The sequence below is a fragment of the Cheilinus undulatus genome, linkage group 16 (assembly GCF_018320785.1).
Source record: "Cheilinus undulatus linkage group 16, ASM1832078v1, whole genome shotgun sequence".
In the NCBI taxonomy this organism is placed as follows: Eukaryota; Metazoa; Chordata; class Actinopteri; order Labriformes; family Labridae; genus Cheilinus; species Cheilinus undulatus.
In genome coordinates this window covers 12,535,492-12,555,852 of record NC_054880.1, presented here as the reverse complement: position 1 = coordinate 12,555,852, position 20,361 = coordinate 12,535,492, and the positions used below count along the sequence as shown (strand labels likewise).

At 38.3% G+C, this 20,361-nt stretch overlaps 1 protein-coding gene across 1 annotated transcript in view; it reads left to right on the top strand.

Annotated features, from left to right (window-relative positions):
• LOC121523525 (fibrocystin-L-like) overlaps positions 1-20,361 on the top strand; it is a 66,098-nt gene that overhangs the window by 17,944 nt on the left and 27,793 nt on the right. The window contains exons 23-40 of the mRNA XM_041808444.1: positions 76-248; positions 2,276-2,408; positions 2,928-3,082; positions 3,412-3,534; positions 3,933-4,038; positions 4,574-4,681; positions 4,778-4,942; positions 5,054-5,175; positions 5,682-5,811; positions 7,485-7,677; positions 8,131-8,273; positions 10,001-10,105; positions 10,499-10,684; positions 11,281-11,454; positions 14,306-14,511; positions 15,017-15,992; positions 16,878-17,126; positions 17,799-17,948. Coding sequence (XP_041664378.1) covers positions 76-248; positions 2,276-2,408; positions 2,928-3,082; positions 3,412-3,534; positions 3,933-4,038; positions 4,574-4,681; positions 4,778-4,942; positions 5,054-5,175; positions 5,682-5,811; positions 7,485-7,677; positions 8,131-8,273; positions 10,001-10,105; positions 10,499-10,684; positions 11,281-11,454; positions 14,306-14,511; positions 15,017-15,992; positions 16,878-17,126; positions 17,799-17,948 — 3,597 coding nt within the window. The remainder of the gene's footprint in view (positions 1-75; positions 249-2,275; positions 2,409-2,927; positions 3,083-3,411; positions 3,535-3,932; positions 4,039-4,573; positions 4,682-4,777; positions 4,943-5,053; positions 5,176-5,681; positions 5,812-7,484; positions 7,678-8,130; positions 8,274-10,000; positions 10,106-10,498; positions 10,685-11,280; positions 11,455-14,305; positions 14,512-15,016; positions 15,993-16,877; positions 17,127-17,798; positions 17,949-20,361) is intronic.

The window sequence follows — 20,361 nt, the reverse complement described above, 5'->3', positions numbered from 1 at the left end:
TATGAATTGTACTTTTGAAACTGCAAACTTTACATGTTTCTAAAGTGTTTGGTGTATCTGAATTGTTTCTTACAGCTGTTCCTCTCAGGAGGAGACCATCTCCTTTTGAGGACAAGGGTCAGACCTTTGCCTCAATCTCTGTTAGTAAGGGAGAACCAGCAAAGGCTTCCCAAATCAGCTACGAGATCAAAGCTACACCAGATGATTGTGCCTTTGGGTTTCCACTGCTAGAGGTCGGCTTTATGCAGGTAAGATACTGCATAAGTGTCTTTACTGATGTCATTTTAGGGTCAATAACTGTTATGGTTTCCTTTCTTTTTTAAATAAACACAATGTTCTTGTGTAGTAATGAAAGAATAAGTGCTCAGTGAGAAAACCCCTAATACCAGTTATGCTCCCCAAGTGCTGCTGATAAATTGCATGGCATTTAGTTGCCACAGCAAGCCACCTTCAACAGCCTAGGGTCCATACGTGCAAGCTTCAGGGAGTGGCAGCACTGATGCTGCCTACTCTGCCACATCCCTATCCTTGTGGTCCTCTAACCATGCTATGAGACTGATGGGCAGCAAGATCCAGGACATCCCTGGGAATATCAAATGGAAACCTTCTTCCTAACTGTAACTTTTATTTAAGGCCTGGAGAGGGGGCTGACAGTGGAGATTGGCACTGGAGATCTGCTGTCAGACCTCATACACTTCGCACATGACAAGTATCTGCAGAGAACACAAGAGAAAATAGAAAGAGAAAAATCTGACGACAGATCTTAGCAAGAGGATGGGGAAGGCAGAGACAGGGTTAGGTGTCCTTGTCTGGGCTAGTTCTAACCCTTTCCAGGTCGGGTTGATGCTCACAAGTCCTGCCACTTCTTAATTTTGATTGGGAAGTGTTGTAGAAGTGACATTGACGAGTGCAGTACTGTTCCAAACGTTGAACATTTTTCAACCAAGAGCGCTTTAAGCGCGACAACAGAAACAGCTGACACTGGGGCCTTTTTTTTCTGCCCGGGGCACTGATTTCTCAGAACGCTGGACTACATTGGTTTTGAATTAGAAATAATTCAAAAGAACCAATTACTGGCTTATTTCTTAATTTTAGTAAGTCTTAAAGCATCAGTTTTGGCATCAGGTAAATTGATACGTAATCATCAGTATTGGTATCAATCCTGATGTTCCTAATCTGTAAATCTCTATGCAGTGTCTCCATACCAATAATATTGCTGATGTTTTTGTGCAATGAAGACAGTGTGCAGAAGATTTCCTGCATTTTTGGACATTAAAAAAATGAAATAACCCAAAGTTTTTTTTCCTTTGACACTTTTGTATTGCAAAAGGTATGAATATTGTTTGATTTTTTTCTCTAATGTTTTAAAAATATGGGAGTGTGAAAACCCTGAACTGGAGTAGTGAGCATATATGGTAGTGTCTATATGTCACTCAACATTCAGTGACAGTTAAAAATAATATCTCAGAAGGCGCGCCGTCTGCTTCCTGCTTTGAGTCTGAATCAGACATACCATTCAGGCTTATGCTGTGATGGCTGTCTCTTAAGCATTTAGAGATGTCAATTTAATTGTGATCTTCCACACCCACACATATTAATGTTTTTCTATCTCTTTTTCTGTTGTTTTTCTTATGCTTCTCTTCTTTTTTAGCGTAAGGACATTAAATAAAAGGCTCAACTTTAAAGTTCACGGATTGATTTTTATTGTTTACAACAAAGTTTCAGAGGTTTTAAATACACAATGTTGTTTTGGCAGCAGCACCTATGAAAAGAAGTTAAACATTCTTGAGCTTATGGGATACCAGTTACAGTTCCCCATAATGAAGCTTTCAGAGTAATGCCATAACATGCTGCAGAGTCAACAGATCACAGGAGAAGCAGACAGACTGACGTTAAATGAACTGTCTGCGGGGAGTGTCTGTTGTAACTTTCATTCATTTAAAGCTGACAGTAATCTGCCATTAATCCATTGTTTCCTATCCTGCTGCAATTTGTAATGAAGATAAATGCCCTTTGCTTTTGTGTGGTTGTATTTACCTATTGTGTGGATCTCATTTTTCAAGGAGAAAATCTTACCAAAATGTCTCAATATTTAAACAATGGTAAAAAAAAATTGAAACTGGTGAAAAGCAGTTGTCCACTCCCATCATGACTGTTATTTGTGAAAAATAAATAAATTCCAGTCTTGAACTTAATGATAATTATTTTAAAGAGAGGCTCATCATTGAAATGGGTAAAATGTCTTTTAAAATGCTTCTTTTTTATTTTCTTATAGATGTCTAACAGCAGTGCTGACACGGCTGTGTATACTGATGGATCAGCCACAGTCACTGTCACGCGCAAAAGCAGAGCCTCCGCTCCTCTGACAGGCAATTTTGACCTGGAGATTTATGGTGGAGTTGCTGCAGGTATTTTGGATGGGAATTTTATTTCAATCAACATTTTCATAACTCTTGCTGCTCATAGAAAGCCCACTGATCAACATAAAGCATCAACTAAAAGTTTGAACTCTTTTTAAGTCAATATGGACCATCTGACTTTTTAGCTACCTATGCGGCTTTGTTGATATAGTTGTCATGATGAGTAAAAGGGTTAATCCTCCTTTTTTTCCAAGAATAATGAAAAAAATGAACAAAAAGGTTGCCCATTGCACAAATCTTAATGACCTTGTCTATCTTATGTAAATCTGCCCACATTCTTTCATATTTTTTCTCTGATCATGTCTAGTCAGCATCCTTCTGCCCTTTGCACATTTTGCAACAATACTATCAATGCTACAATCACTTAAAGCTGATTCTGGTTCTACATGTGTGGGTTTTACTGAATGGGAACATCAGAATAAATAATTGATGGATGGTTTTTAGTCCCTGTCCTCATCCAGCTTTGGTTGCTGGTGGTTATCTAACACATTCAGTGCTTCTTCTCAGGCCTGCCAGTGAACATCAGTGCAGAGGACATGAAGTATGCCCTCCAGGGGATCCCAGGGATGGGCGAGGTCACAGTCAAGTGGCTGGGAGACTGCAGACGACCCCACTGGAGGGTGGAGTGGCTTACAAACCCTGGAGACCAGCCTTTGATAAAGGTCCAAATCTACTCAATCATTTTTTTATTTACAGGAAAAGCAAGGTATTTATGATTTATGTTAGACACAGAGGAGTTTCAAAGAGCTTTACAAAAGCAAAGAAATGTAGATCTTCTTCAATGCTAAAGCCAGCAGTCACTCACTATGTTAATGTTGTTCCTCCAGCAGCAACAGTAATAGACCTACTAAGAGGACAATAGCATAACTTAAGAGCTGGAGGAGTTTTATTTTCTGTTTACTCTTTGCATTTGTCTTTTTCCACCCATTTAGGTTTCAGCAAGTGAAAACAGTAGTTTGGTTTTGAAATCTGGTTATCATTTTTATGACAGGCTAACTCCTCGATGGTTAAAGGCAACAATGTAGTAATTTCTGCTCGTGAGAGGAGAAAGGGAGGACTGAAGATGAAAAGCGTGTCGGGAGAATTCTTTCGCACCCCAGAATCCAAACCACAGGTACATCATAGATTCAGAGACCCTCCAGTACATCCGGGTAGGGTTTTGCCATTATTATGTCTGTCAAATGTCTGCTCTGCTAGCTGGTGACTTTCTGTGTCTACCAAGCACATTTCCTGTAGAGCAAGTCCTATTTTTGGCTGTCACTGCATTGTGCTGCTGCATTCATGTATTTCATGCCTCCAGGCAGGATTAGATTGTAATTTTTGCACGCTACTCAATACGTGCTCTGCATTATGTGCTTTGAGTGAATGACAGCTACAGTAATGACCTTATTCATGAAACTTTGTGACTGCTGTGGCAGAAATGACACTGTTAGTGATTATTCTTAAACAGCTTGTCTCTGTTTTTGGTTTAAACTCAACACATCAGGACTTTTTGTGGCTTGCTTCTTGCAGGTTCAGGTTACTATTAACGGCATCCCCTCAAAGTGTTCTGGAGACTGTGGGTTTGAGTATTCTCTGGAAAAGACTCCGGTTTTGACTGGAATCAGCCCATCTCAAGGTACCAGACCCAAATGTTTTTTTTGTTTTTTTGTCTTTGCTGACATGAAGTAACTCCTGATTGAGTTTTAAAACTTTAGATGAACAATCACTTGTTGTTCTCTATTAGAGCAATGATATGTAGAATTTTTGCACAGAAATGTTCATTTTTACTAATACCTCTTTGTTACATATATTTTTAATTGAGTTCTTACATGACCTCAAATTTTTACAACACTTTTCAAAGCCAGATAAGTTCTTGATTTTTACAATTGTTATGTGGTCTATCTTGTAAAGATGCCCTTTTAAAGGTGTAAGTTTACACAAAGCTATAGTAACTTGAAACAGAAATTCTTATTCAAAGACCAATCAATACTTTAAAATGCAAAAAAATGAGTATTATTCCCAATAGATTTATTTAAACTTTGTGCTGATTTCATATAGAAATAGGCAGTAGCAACAAATGTAATGTTTTAAAATTCAGTCTTCGAATCTGCAGAGCAAAGTTGAAACAGCAACTGATTATGTAGTAATTTTAGTAATAACTCTACCTTTAGGATCAAATGGCCTTGGGACTCTTTTGACCGTCACTGGGACGGGCTTCATTAATGAAAGTGCTGACATTTTTGTTGGTAATGCCCGGTGCCATGTTGAACAGACCACAGGTACGTCTAAGAAGTTTTGAGACATAAATACTGGGTTTTTAAAGTGAGTTAACTGTTTATTCTCAAAGAAGCTTAACCTGGTTTTCTGTAATTCAGCCACCACTCAGGTGTGCCGACTTGGCAGCTCTAGTGCTGGTACCTACCCTGTGTCACTGAGCTTTCAATCTTTGGGCAATGCAAGCACTCCTGAGGGCAAAATCTTCAACTTCACGTACCAGACCGGCATTTCCTCTTTCTCTCCACTCTCTGGAAGTCTAGCAGGTAGGTCATCACTCAAAAAATATCAGTCTAGGACCAATACAGTTTTAGAATATAGTGATTCACCTTGAGTAATCATGTTGAAAAGTTTGATAACCAGCTGGTTTTCCTAAGGTGGCACACTGCTGACGGTGAAAGGTTATGGCTTCAGCCAGGACGCCACAGTTACTGTTGGTGGTGAGGAGTGCAAGATAGTTGATGGCAGTGACACCGAACTGAAATGCAGGACCCCACCAGTAAGTAACAGGCTGTGCAGCAGCCTCTGAAAAATTAAGGCAATGCAAAACTTTAGTTCAACAAGTGTCCAGGGTTGAGGAATCCTCTTTATGTTCTGAATTAAAACGCATATTTTTACAGCCGGGAGAAACATGACAGCAAAGACTGTCCATAAGAATGGACAGCAAGTCTTTTTATTTAATTTTTTTTAATCTACTTGACCTGCAAAAGCATACTGGACAATTATTTTTGTTCCTGGTTCCTGATAGTTTTCCAACCAAATTAATTTTTGGATTTTCATGGCAAATCCTTATGAAGCTTACATATTTAACATTTAAAGAACATTTAAAAGATCATTTGTCTTTCATGTACAGAACTGAATCAATATAACAAATGCTCTGCACCCACATGGGCCATCAAAATTTCTGTGAAATGTATCTCATACTTTGTTATTCCAACTTTGACTTTTTAATCTGTAAGTTTTGCTAGTTCAATTGAACATAGAAGTTTATGATACCTTTTCCAGGGATCAGGATCAAAAAATGTCGTAGTAAAGGAGGGAAGCACAACTCTGACTGCCAGCAGCTCTTTCACGTATGATGGTGACCTCACACCGCAGATCTCAGGCATGAGTCCCAACTCTGTAAATGTCACAGGTAAGTTCAGTTATTTATTTGGGTGCCTCCACAGGAGTATTTGCATTTATTTACCTTTCAGTACAATCATTATAAAGCATCAGTGACATGGGTATGCCAAATGGAATAGTTGAATAATTTATAACTCCAGTAGGTTTTATTCTGAAAGTCCAACAAAAAGAATCAGCCAAGTGTATGCAACTAGCAGTTTATCTGAAATCTACAACAACCTAAATCAAAGACAGACAGTTTCAAGAGCACGCCTGGGCAGAGGAGGGATCATTCTTTCTTTACTCTATGGGATGGACAGAGCAGCATCAAAGTAGTAATTTTAAGTTACTACAAATAATTACTATAACACGAGTGTTCATTTAAAAAGCCAATGGCAGCCAGGACAAACAAGGTTTTAAGGTTTTTTGGATGAACGAAGAGGAACGAGGGAGATGACAAGTACCAGGAGTCTGATAGGACTGTTTTCTTGACTTAAAATGTTATACCCTGACTTGTGGCAATACAAAAAATTAACAAATCATCTGATTGATTGCCAGCAAATGCTGTTCATTATGAAGAACAAGGCATGCACCGATACTGGTACTGCATTGGTGCAGTTGTAGTAGTACTCAGAAAGCATCTCAGATACTATATTCTATCATTTTTCAGCAGAATATTTGTAGCTCATTATGAGAGGAAGTATTGTAGGTAAAGTTGAAGCCATTTCTGTATTGTGGTGATATTTTAACATAAATGAGGGTGTCAGAAATAGGTTAGACTGCAAACTATGAACTACTTAACTGTCAAGAGGAGGAGTGAGAAATGTCTAATGAAATAAACTTTCAAAATAATTTTAGGAATTGTAAAGATATTACATACAGAATTTGTACTTGGTATCAGTGAGAACCCAAATCATAGTACTTTTACTTTTACATGGTCTAGAAAACTGTGATTGGTGCATCCCTACAAAGCAGCACATTTCTGTTTATGTGCATTCAAAATAAAATCACCAGATGTCATTCTGTTAGTGGGGAAAACCTAAATTTACAAAGCAGAGAGGTAAATGCTTTACAGATGTGGTGTGAGTAGCAAATGTTTGATGCTGCATGATGTAACGCCTCATCTCATGCTGGCATACTGTAGGATATAAGGTAGTGTAAGTGTACTTACACAATGGGACTCAGACTTTCTGAAGCACAAATACGTGACCGTAACAACCTGATGCAACAGGTCCTGGTAAAGGACCTGTTATGTTATATTTGAATGCCTCTCTAACTGTTGACAGACATAATTTCACCGTGTAATTATACATGTCAGAAGGAAAGAGGAGTAGATTGATGTTATTATTTTGTCACTACTGTAGAGGTGACATGTGACTCCACTGAGCTTTGAGCTTTGAAGGATGTGTGGAAACCTTTCACCATGACCTTCTCAGTTTTGTTCAAGGGTCCTGTAATGTCGTCTTGCAGGTTTCTTCTGTTTTTGTCCGTCACGCTAACTTGAGAATACGAGCTGAAGACGCTCACACATAATTATAGTGTGTGCAACGAAACTATCGAACAATGTTAATCTGCAGGACATCATTAAGTAGAATCAAGGTGGTGACAAGAGCAAATTATCCTGGCACTTGAATGACAGGAGCTTCTCTGTGGAAAAGAACTTCTGAAACTTTAAATTTTATTTTTCTGAATTTTTTTTTTTAGGTGGACAAGTTCTCACAGTCACAGGCTCAAACCTAGGAGGACAAGACAATGACAGCATGGTACTTGTAGGCGCTAAGGAGTGCACAATAGTTGAGTGGACTGCAACAAAAATCCAGTGTACGCTTCCCGCTCTGCCGCCTGGCTCATACAAGGTGTACGTGCAGGTCGGCAACAACGGCTACCCACAAGCAAGGTGAGGTTCACAGAAATGGTTTACACTGTAGAGAATTTTTCCAGTCAACAGTCCACCCAAGTGAAAAGTGCAGATATGACGTCAGCTGTAACCGGAGTGTATCAAAAGAACAGGCAGCACGCAAGCTTTTGTTGTGCAAGGTTAAGATGTGATGAAAGAGCTGAAGATAAGAATTTATCAGAACTTTCAAAATCATGTTGTACAAAATGTTCTTTATCTGTTTATTTGTCATAGATGACAGCAATTTCAACAGCACTCTGAAACTGCTGTAGCTTCAGACAACAAATCAAACCATTTAAAATCTAAAAGAATTAAAGAAAGGAAAAACTTTCTCATTTTTCAGGTTAGAATTATTAGAATAGCACAATTAATACATGTCAGTTATTTAAACCCCAATATAGGATTTCAGGTATGATTTACTTTTCCTCCTTTTCTGTTTATTTTCTTTTATAGCAATGGAGTGAACACCAATATTAAATACATCCTTGAAATCCACAACGTCTCCCCTACAGCTGGCTCTTTGTTTGGAGGAACCAGGCTGACTATCTCTGGATCTGGTTTCAGCACCTACGCCCCTGAAAACAAAGTCTCTGTTGGTAAGCAACAGGTGACCCAGCAACTGCAAATCGGGTTATTTCCACAGCAATAATCCCTTCCCACAATCATATTTGTTAGTGTAAACGGTATCGTCAATGGAATCTGTGGAATTGAAACTAGTCGCACTGTTTGCTATAGGTGATTGTTTGTCATCGTGACTCATACATGTAGTAATCATATAACAATGCCGTGACTCCCCATAGAGTAGTTCGTTTTCAAGGAAAGCTCAGCTTAATAGCTCAGCAATTAGCTGAAAGTCATGGCTTACCATTTAAAATGATTAGCTAAATGTTAACAAACAACAGCTAAAATGATCAGCAGAAAGGCTGAGTGGAGGGGTGAAAAATTAAAAAGGATTTAACAAAGTTTTGAAATAGTCAAAAATAGTGGATGAGTTTTTAGTATTGTTTTAGCTAAACATCACCTTTAAGGTAGAAATAGTTGAAAATGTCGCTTAGAGAAATTATGTTAAAGAAAGAAATATTTTTCAACTGTTAGCCAGAGGTGGAAAGATGATAATACTCGAGTAAAAGTACAGTTACTTTGGTTCTAATTTACCTAAATACTGAAGAGCTGCACAGTAACATGTGGTCATTCCTTGTTGGCAGTTACAACAGGAAAATATGGATCTTCAACCAGGTTGTTTAAGTAAAATCACAGCTTTAATATAAAGTGAAATGCACAAGCTGTTTTGGGAATTAAAGTGGAATTTTTCTGTGTAGTCACAACTGACAGCTGGCTAGTTTCATGTCCTAGACAAAAAGACAGAACTTCCCGATTTGACTCTGTTTTTGTTTACTCCGTGATTGATGTTTTTAAAAACTTAACAAAGGACAGTACTTCCCTAAAAGTACACTGAAGTAAAAATAAAATTACTGATTTCAGAAGCACACAAAAGCCACTAAAATACAGGAATTTGAGTAAATGTTAGTGTTACTTTGTACCTCTGCTGTTAACTACAGTAACCAGTAATGGTTAGGTTATAACAAACTCATTGTTTAAATAGCAATGATAATGAATCGAAATCATTTCAATTTAAAAAAAATAATAACCATTTAAAGTAAAGGAGTTAAAAAAGTAAAAGATAAAATAATATTTTTTCTGTATTTACTTCTATTTTTTTTCTGTACAATAGATCATTATGATCCATTAATCTTGGAAGATGGCATGTGTTGCATAAAGCTCTTTTTTATTCAAGTATAATTATTTTATTTATTTCATTTTCTGTCATTTATTTATTATTTTCTTTATTATATTGTTATTTCCTTTTTTCCTTTCTGCTGTTTTCTTCCTTTTATGTATTTATTGATGTATTTGTTTGTTTCTCTTTTCTTTAAAATTTAGTTTTTCTTTTACCCGCTTTGTCTTTTACTCATTCAGGAGTAATAATAATAATATTATTATTATAAGTAGTAGTTATTGTTATTATTATTAGTAGTAGTAGTAGAAGTAGTAGTAGTAGTTATTAATGTATATATGTTAACAGTTATTGGCTAAATACTAGCTAAATATATGGAGGTATGGCTGAACTTATTTTCTAAAAGCACTTGTGAAATTGTTGAAATAGTTTGGAAATAAGCAGTTAATAAAAGCTGAGCCTCTTAGCTGAAGTACTGAGATGCATCAATGTCTGAAATGTTAGAGAACCAATGTAGGAAAACCACTACTTTAATACGTTTTTTAATTGTATGTGATCTCACTTTTTTGTGTTGGTTGTGATCATCAGGAGAAGCAGAGTGTGACGTGAAGGTTGCCTCAGAGAATGAGCTGCAGTGTGATTTGAAGTCAGAGGAGAAGACCCACGTTGTCACCAACCAGGGATCACACCACAGTAGGGTCACCTTTCAACCTTTTTTATTCCTCTGTAAAATAAACCTGAACAGACTTAGGTTGAGTACAACAGAAGGTGAATTATCTTTCTGAAAAAGGCTGCAAGCAAGGGAGCGTCACCTTTTGGGTGAATGTGACTGTGGCTGCAAACTTTAAAAGGAAATTGTTTCATATACACGAGCAAGGTTGTCAACTATTAAATTTTCCATTTGTCCTCTCTGGCTAAAAAAGGTCAGAAAGATTGGCCATGCATTAACACAACATATTGTTGGATTTGTTAGAACTTTCATTAATGTGCTGCTTCATCTTAAGACTTGAATTCCCTCCTGTGTAACCTGTTCTTTAACTTACATTACTGATGTCATTGAACTGTGCATTTTTGTGTATGTCCCAGCCCATGGACAGGGATATGCATGGGATCAGCCCTCGCTGACAGTGTTTGTTGGAGACACCGTACAGTGGCAATGGGAAGCCCCAGCCTTCCAGCAAGTTTGGTACAGTGTGTTCCAGGTCTCCACGCCAAGCGGCACCAGTTATGAGGACGATGCATCATTCAACAGCGGAAGCAGGACAGCAACTGGTAGAAAACTGAGTCACTTTCAAGAAATGATAATTAGTTCTCCTATATACTCTCAATAAAACACCTGAAAGATTTTTATTGTTAGATAATTGAAGTAAAAAAAAAAAAGTAGCATACGATACAAATTTCCTTTTCATGCCATAGTATGACAATGAAAGGGTCCGAAGAAAGTATTACCGCGATAAATAAAGTGCAGACAACAGAAGCTGGGATTTACACCTGAGATTCACATGTGCGTTGCTGTAATTTGAATGCATAAATGGAGATGAAAATAGATCTGGTAACAAAAGGAAAGTTATAGTTGAAGCTCATTCTTTCTTACATTGTATCACAGTCTATGTTTACACCTTTCCACACCATAAAATTACTACCTCTACCTCATGTATGAATTGTTCTGCTTCACTTGATGTGTCAGCATGATCTCACTTTTAACTACAGTATGTGACACAGAAGAATGCCATGAGTGCTGTGCTAAGTGTCAAACCTTTTAACACATGTGAGAGATAATTGATCAACGCGTCTGTGAAATCTTCATGATTTTATGTATGTGATGTTTGCTGCATTTCTAAAAACTCTTCACTCTTGCCCCTCCCCAGGGTCTTTCAGTTACCGCTTCACTGCCCCGGGTGTGTATTATTACAGCAGTGGTTTCATTAATCCAGCCAATGATAAGATGCTGCAGGGGGTCGTGAAGGTCAAGGAAAGGGAGGGGAAGAGCAAGAGGGTCTCAGTCGAAGTCGGAGGTATGGAGGCCCTACATGTTAAAGGAGGTAAGTGTTACGAATCCCCCAGTAAATCTGAAATCATATGAATAATACCTTTTTAAATGCAGGTGCTCTTATGTATTTCACATATTTAAGAGAAAATGAAACTGTCAGATCAGGGGTTCCCAAAGTTTGCCAAGCCAAGGACCCCTTATAGCTCAAGGCTATGGAAACTGTCTTAAATTCCTTGTTCATGATGGAAATATATAAGAGTAACAAAACATCTTTATATGTTTATGTATTTTCATCCAAAATTAAGAATCTGGTTATTGATTTCATTTAATGTCATTTGTAACAGTATTTTTATACTTTGTGCCTTAGTATTAAAAAGCAGCAGTAACAGTAATATTATATATAAACTTAAGTACAAAATCGAGGAAATTTCTCTTTGTGCAGTAAATCTTGTACCATTAGAAAGCCTGTTTATTTCCCTTTTAAATGGTGCCAAATTTATAAGGAACATACATTTGTTGGATGAGTAGCAGAGCTGAGTGTGATGGTTTCACCCATGAAAAATTTGCAAAATCTTCTCTGTCAGTGCCGACAGTTTATTCTGCCACTGACTTTTGTTTGGTGTTTTTGTGGATTGGAGTCTGAAGAAACAAGACATATTGGCAATTTCACAATTTCTTCAACCACGTTGGTTGACTTGCGACAAATGCTGGTTGAAGAATGTGATGCCAACCCATAGCAGTGTGTGACCAGGCTGTTGACCAACATGAGGAAGAGCTGCCAGGCTGTTGTAGCTGTGTATAGTTCTTCTACATGCTACTGAGGCTCCTGTTTGTTAAATGAATAAATTGTTTTATTGCCAATCTGTCTTGTTTCCTCAGACTTCAATCATCCAATCCATTGAACAACACCAAACAAGAGTCATTAATAGAATAAGCTGTTTGGCATTGGTAGAGAAGATTTGGCAAGTTTTTCATGGGTGCTGCCCATATACTCAGCTCTGCTGCTCATCCCACAAATGCATGTTCCCTACAAATGTGGCATAATTTAAAAAGGAAATAAACAGGCTTTCCAATGGTACAAGATTACTACCAAAGAAGCACTGTTACAACAGAGAAATAATTTACCAAAAAGATATTTTTTTTTTTTTTTTTTTTTTTTTTGACAACTGTGTCCATCATGGTACAAGAGGATTAAGAACTGCTCTGGTATGAGACAGTCAACAATGGCAAAGGGAGAGGCAGAAGCCGGAAATATTTTAGCTTAAATAGCTTGCCAAATTAGGAGGATGCGTGTGATGGGAGAATTGTACAAGGAGCTATGTTAAGTATGACTCAGTTTTGCTCGAATTGTCTGCCTGAACTGGCTACCATGCTTTGCTCCATTAAATGAGTATAGTTTGGCAAGACTGTGGCGCCAAAATAACTTGAGCTGCTGCCATTCTTATCCAATGTACCATAACCAGTGCCAACAATCTTTCAACCAAGTGGATCCTGTAAAAAAAAAATCCATGAATCATTATCATCTTCTGAACAAAACAAGAGGCTGATCCTCCCTCTTCTCTCAGAAAGAGTTCATAGTGTTTGTTTTTGTGTCTATAAATATTTTTACATGTTTCTTTTTGGGATTCATTCAGTCCAGCATGGCATTGAATAGGACTACATAGATTTAATATGCAGCTGTTGTTAATATCTTTAAAAAAAGTTGCAAACCCCAATTCCAAAAATGTTGGGACACTTTAAAATGCCAGTTAAAAGAGAATACAATACAGTGATTTTCAAATCCTTTTCAACATGTATTCAGTTGAACACAAAGACTACACATCAAAGGTTCAAACTGAGAACTTTATTGCTTTTGTGGATATATACACACATTCTGAATTTGATGCCTGAACCATATTCCAAAAAAGTTTGGACAGGAGCATGTTTACCACACAAACACTGTTAGCACCTGAGGACTGAAAACACTAATTGTTGAAGTAATAGGAGTGGAAAGCTGTACTATTTTTCTTGATGCACACTTTAAGTTTCTCAACACTGCAGGGTTTTCGTTGCCGCATAATCAGCCATACATTATCAGTGAGTGATAGTTCTGTACTGTATATACAGTCTAATGCCTGCACTCTTTCATTGTGAAGCCATGCTGTTGTAACTTGTGCTAAATGTGGCTTGGCATTGCCACACTGAAAGCAGACATCCCTGGAAAAGATGTCTGGATGGAAGCATATGTTCATCCAACACATTTATGCATCTCTCAGTATTAATGGTGTCTTCACAGATTTGCAAGTTACCCTTACCATACACCCCACACTGTACAGAAGCTGGATTTTGAGCTTTGTGTCCAAAACCAGGATGGTCATTTTCCTCTTTAGCCCAGAGGACTCAATGGTGTTTAATATCAAAAACAATTTGAAATGTGGACCTGTCAGACCACAGCACATTTTCCTCTTTGGTTATGTCCATCTCAGATAAGCTTGGCCCAGAGAAGTCAGCAGTACTTCTGGATGTTGTTCACTTTGCATGGTAGAGTCTTCACTTACAGTTGTACATTGACTTGCTAACTGAGCAGCTCAGCTTGTTAGCTGAGAGTGCTTTTCCAGATAGTCTCTCACAAAGTGGAGAACCCTGTGTCCTCGCTGATTGTGAATGGCTGAGCGCTTCAGGAGTGCTCTTATATCCAGTCACTATCAGGTGTTTTCTGAGTTTTTAACAACTTTACCAGTCATTTCTTGCCTCTGTCCTAGCTTTTTTTGTAACATAATCAAAGGTATCGAATTCAAAATCTGTATTAATATTTTTTGAAAGAATACATTGTATTAGTGTGAGCCTAATCTTGCCATCCAAACCACTTAAAATCTGTGCCAATATATGAACATAATCCATGTGTTTAATCATCTTCCCTTCAGGTTCTGATAGCGGCTCCACAAAAGCCCAGCAATGCGTCGCGTCCACACAGTGCGAGCAGAACACCAACTCTTCAGATGTCATTTCATTCAGCTCCACTGCCTGTGCCACCCCCATAGTGACCTCCATCTCTCCAAACCAGGGGACGTACCACCAGCATATCCACATTCAGGGCAAAGGCTTCAGTGACACTGCCTGTGCTAATGAAGTGAGCAGTGTTTTTATGTTACACATGTAATCTGTTTTTTATGTTTGGAGGTGTTTTAAGTTTCTATGTCAATGTGTTCCCATCATCCTTATATTGTTCTGTAAGTGGCCCTGTGTGAAAAACTTTGGACCCCCTGTTTTAACTCAAGCTATACTTCTCTCATACCTCTAGTGTAAAAAATGTATTGTCATTTTGTTTTTCTACCAAAAACAGACAAGTAGGGATAGTGGTATAAGGATTTAGATTGATAAATGTATTAATATCATTAAAAAATAATCGATCCCCATCCCAAATAAGGACAGCAGTTAAAACTAAACAAAAGTGATGACTCTTTGTGCATGCCATGCTTTACAATGAAACTATGTTAAGCTGCCCTAATAAATAAGATAGATTCAGTTCAATCATGGGAAGTGTGTTTTTCTGGACAGACAGAAGACTAAAGCTTGATTTTTATATGCTCAACTTGATCTCTCGTGCCTGACTGTGGTGTTTCTATGTCCTGTAGGTGACAGTGGGAGGTCAGCCCTGTCAGGTCATCAACAGCTCTAATTCGGAGATCTTTTGTCAACTGAGCAAAGACAGTGGTCTTTCCATCGGTGTTGCTCACTCTGTAGTCGTCAGAGTCAACAACCTTGGAAATGCCATCATTACCATGAAGAAAAAGCTCCATCGCCGTTTTGCGGTGCTGCCTGTAGTTGATTCAGTCTGGCCTCAAATTGGCAGTACCACCGGCCAAACTCGACTCCTCATCCATGGCTCAGGCTTCTCTGAAGGACAAGTAACTGCAGCAGACATTCAGTGCACTGTGGTCACTGTGAACTACACCCATGTTGTCTGTGACACGTCAGCATCATCTCAGCAACGCACTGGTGAAGTTGTCTTCCATACGGGCAGGATCAAGAGCTCCTGTTTATCAAACTGCTCCTTTCAGTATTCTTCTTCCATCACTCCTCAAGTCACCAGTATTTCTCCTGATAGCATCAGCGAGCCGTCCGCAGTCACCATCAGTGGCTCAGGGTTTGGCACCAACGAGGAGGACGTTGCAGTGTTTGCAAGCAGCACAGAGCTGGAGGTCACTGGGGTCAGTGACAGTAACATTACAGTGAAAGTCGACGCCCTTCCTGCAGGAGATCATCCAATCACAGTGATTTTGAGAAGCAACGGCCTTGCTTCTGGTTCTGTGACCCTGAACAGCAAAGCTACAGCCCTCCTTAGCCCCAGTGTGGGCAGCCTGGCAGGAGGAACCAATCTGGTCCTCACTGGAAACGGCTTTGCTCCAGGAAACACCAATGTGATGATCGAAGGCAAGCCCTGTGAGATTCAGGAAGTGACTCCAGCACAACTTCGCTGCCTGACACCTCCTCACAGCGAGGGAGAGACGACCGTCAATGTTAGGGTGTATTCAGTGGATTATCCTCCTCTCAGCTTCAACTACTCTGCAGATCATACTCCTGTCATTGACTCCATCAGTCCTAACACTGGTAACTATGGTCCTGATCCTGTAATGAAATACTTTTTCCATCAAATGAAGAAAAATCATTTATTTACATTTATTTTAGAATGTTTGATTCCTTAATAAGACAATGTTAACACTACTTATTCACAAAGCTTCACAACTAAATCTATTTTCAGCTACAACTACATCATTATTTTACAACCAGTCTAACCGAAAACGCGTATTTTTATGTACAAAAGTATGTGCAAGAGTGGTATCAAACTAAAACTACCAAATACATACAACACGATATGATAGGATTCATTAAGAGCAACTAATGAATAAACAAAAGAAAGGAAAAAGCCTGCTTATTTATAGAGCAAGTGGTTCTAAGTGCTTTTCTAACTGTGCCTCTGTGCAGCCCTTTAAGGTTTTATGTCGTGGCCCAATTAAATCAGCCAGCTGATCTATGGGCCAGACCATATTACATATTAGCAACCCCTGTGTTTACTGGGAAGCACCAATTGCTGAAAATGCAAAATACAACAACAATTTACTGCTTTTTTATTTTGAGGTGCACATGGCCAAGATAGCGCACAGTCCCAGAGTTAAATGTTACAAAAACATATTTGTTTGAGAAAGCACATTTTCTTCTGTTTGCATGATTTTATTTTGAAAAGTCAAGAGTCATTAAACTGTTAGATATATTATACCTTTTAATTTCAGCAATTTTTGAAGCTCCAATGCAAAATAAGGTCAGATCTTCACCTCATGGCTCTTATAATATTTGATCTGACAAAAGCAAACCCTCTGTTTCTCTGAACAAAGGGTGGTACTATTAATTTCTCATGATCACTGTATTATGTTCATTTTAAAACCTTCCGGTCATGTATCACATGTCTCTCATTACCTCATCTTCCTCCTCCTGCAGGGCCAAGCGGGGTCCCCATCACGCTCACAGGTTCAGGATTTGGCAGCAACTCTGAGCAAGTCCATGTCACCATAAACAATGTCCCCTGCACTGTATCATCAGTGTCTGACACAGAGGTGAAGTGCACCGCAGGAAACAGCCCAGGGGGGACATACAGAGTCATGCTGCAGCGCAAGGACAAAGGAAATGCACAGTCTGAAGTCAAGTTCAATTATGAGCTGACACTCAGCGGTGTGCAGCCCAACCAGGGTGAGTAAAGAGAGTTACCTGTATATATTTTTTAATGTTTTTTTTCACAGAAGGGGACAGTGATAACTTAGTAAAGCAGATGGATTGGCCAGATTCCATGTCTATGATCAGGAGGATCCGTCTTAGAAAGTTCACAGATGATACACTTATGTCTAGTCAGAGAATGACCAGGCCAGTCTGCATCATTTGAAGAGAAACAGGTGGTAGCTACAGGTGTGCAAGCTTTTTACATGTTGTTGTCATATGTTTTGTCACTCTGATTGGCCCAAAATCAATGTGACGGACAGAACATTTGTCCTATAACCCTCCTGAGCGTTTTTTATAAAGATTCTTAAGAATATTAGGACAGACTGCCCTTAAAATTTTACTTGTAGCTCTGTCCTGTCTGATGGGGAAAGGAGAGAAGTAAACCAAAACTGAGAATGCTTTTATTGAAGTAATGAGGGGTAAAGATTTAGGGGCTTTCAAAGCTGCCATCAACTCTGTCCTCAGCACAAAAGAGAATTGACCTTGTTGAGGCAACCCTTTTGCATATTCAATCATAAAACTGTTGTGGTGTTATGCAGCTTTAATCTTCATTCTTGCATTTTCTGTTTTCTTTGTTGCTGTTAGCCTCAGGATTATGTTTTTGTCTTACTGAAGAAGTTCTTTCTTCCTTCATTTGTGATTCAGGTAGTTTTGGTGGCGGTGCTCTCCTTACCGTGCAGGGTTCTGGCTTCGATCCGTCCAGCTCTGATGTGTGGATCTGCAGGGAGGAGTGTAAAGTAGACAGAAACTCGTCGACATCAACTCGTCTGTACTGCGAGTCTCCACAAAACAATGGTAAGCTTGGTTTATGTTAAAAAAATAAACATTATAATTAAAGTTGATAAATGAAATAAAACCAGGATTATGATTTTTTTAATCGTGTTTGTCGCTTAGCTTTAATAGCTTCAGTTTGATTTACTGACAGAAAAAAAGTCAGCAATGTATACTTACTTAGTCCCAGCACAAATCCAGATTTAAGAAGATCAGAGCTGCTTTAATTGATTGCCTTGAGCTCATAGCAACAACCACCTGTTCCTTAAGTGTGACCAGTGTTTCCTATTGTCCACATTGTGTAGTATCAATGGGGATACATTTTCATTTATTAACATGCATTATTTTGTCCATCAAACATTATTTTGTTTGTTATAACTAGCCAGAAACTAAATATATGAGAAACCAGCAGGATCACATGCTTTCTTTTGAAAACGTCGAGAACACCATGAACTTTTCCAGAGAGAATGGGGAGGATCACCCTTTTGTTTTGTTCAGAAGACAATAATGACTCGTAGATTTTTTTACAGTATCGACCTGATCAAAACATTGTTTTCAGAGATGAGGTATTGGTTATGGTACAATTAATAATAATAGGAGCCAGAGTCTTGCCAAACTATATTCATTACATGAGGTGAAGCATGCTTGCCAGTTCAGGCAGACAATTCGAGCCAAACTGAGTCATACTTAACATAGCTCACTGTACAATTCTCCCATCACACGCAAACTCCTAATTTGGAAAGCTATTTAAGCTAAAAGATTTCCAGTCTTTGTCTCTCCCTTTGCTTTTGTTTACTGTCACATACCAGAACAGCTCTTCACCCTCTTGTATCATGACGGACACTTTTGTCCAAATGAATCATTTTCCCCTTTTCTTTTGAAAATATTCTACATTTGTTACTGCAGATGGCATGTTTTTTGTAGGTTTTTTTTTTTCAGGGTAAATTTTGAAAATCTGATTTCTGTAATTTTTTTAAAGCATACAAAATATACCCAGTACAAATTTCCTATCTTTAAAGGCCATTAAGGGCAAAAATGTCACTTTCAAAAACATTCATAAAAAATACTATATAAGGTATGATTGTTAAACAATGAGACTGCACTTATGAGGATGAAGCCGCAGGGTTCACAGTCACACTGAGTGTTATTTATTAAAAGTTGGGTATTCACATGCAACTGCTGCAAGCTTCCAATAAGGGATGTCTTTAGTTCACTGCTAGCTACCGACTGAAATAAATGTGTTTTTTTGGAAAATGATTAGCTTAAAGTTGAGCGACACATTATTCTGAAATTTTTGGTGAGATTGAACAAAAGAGCAGCTGAATCTAACATAGTAACTGAGGTGTATGAGGAACGCTGCATGTCATGTACATGTGTGTTTGACACAAAAAATTTTGTGAAGGCAGAGGATGTTCAAGATGATGACGATCTGGGGGCCCATGCACATCAAAAACTTCTGAAAACATTCAACAAACTGAACAAATCATTCCAAGTGATTGCTTACTCAGTGTAAGAATGATAGCAGAAATGGTCTCCATTGATAAAGAGACAGTTCAGGCAAATTTTGCATGAATATTTGAACATGATGAAAGTGTGTGCCAAAGTCATCCCAAAACTTCTGAATCCTGATCAAATGGAAAAAAACAAGCAAATTTGTGTAGACATTTTGGAACAAGCTGAAGCAAACCTAAATCTGTTAGAAGGATTGATTACATGCAATGAAACTTGAATTTTCCAGTGTGGTCCTGAGACAAAACAGCAGTCAGTGCAATGGAAAACCAGGCCATGATTTTTGTTTTCCCTGACATTAAGGGTATTATTTTGGAGGTGTGGGTTTCAGAAGGGTCAACGGCGATCAACATGATTACAAACAACTTCTAGAAAAACTGAGGAAAAGTCCCAGGAAAGAGACTACAACTGTAGAAAAATGGTTTCATTCTTCATCAAGACAACGCTCCAGCTTACACTGCGCTCTCGGTAAAGCAGTTGTCCCAAAAACAAATCACAGTGCTTGATCACCCTCCCTATTCACCTGATCTAACACCATGTGACTTTTTCCTTTTTCCAAAGATCAAATCTTTGCTCCAAGGAACATGTTTTAAATCTGTGTTAGAAGTTAAGAAAAGAACCACAGAGGTTCTGAGACACCTCTCTGAGGAAGACCTACTGCACTGCTTTGATCAGCAGAAGACCTGAATCCAGCGGTGTGTTGATGCAGAAGGGGCGCATGTTGAAGGAGAAAGACTTTCAAAAATGTTTATCTTCTATAAAATTGTTTGAGAGCGTTAGTCTCTTTTTTAAAATAGCCATGCCTTGTGTATATGTGAATGATTTTTATCTACTTTCTGGGTTAAATCTTTTAATCAACTTCAGTCCTGTTGAATACCAGATATTTAAATATTTTCAGGATTTTATTTTTATAAATGATCTCACTGTT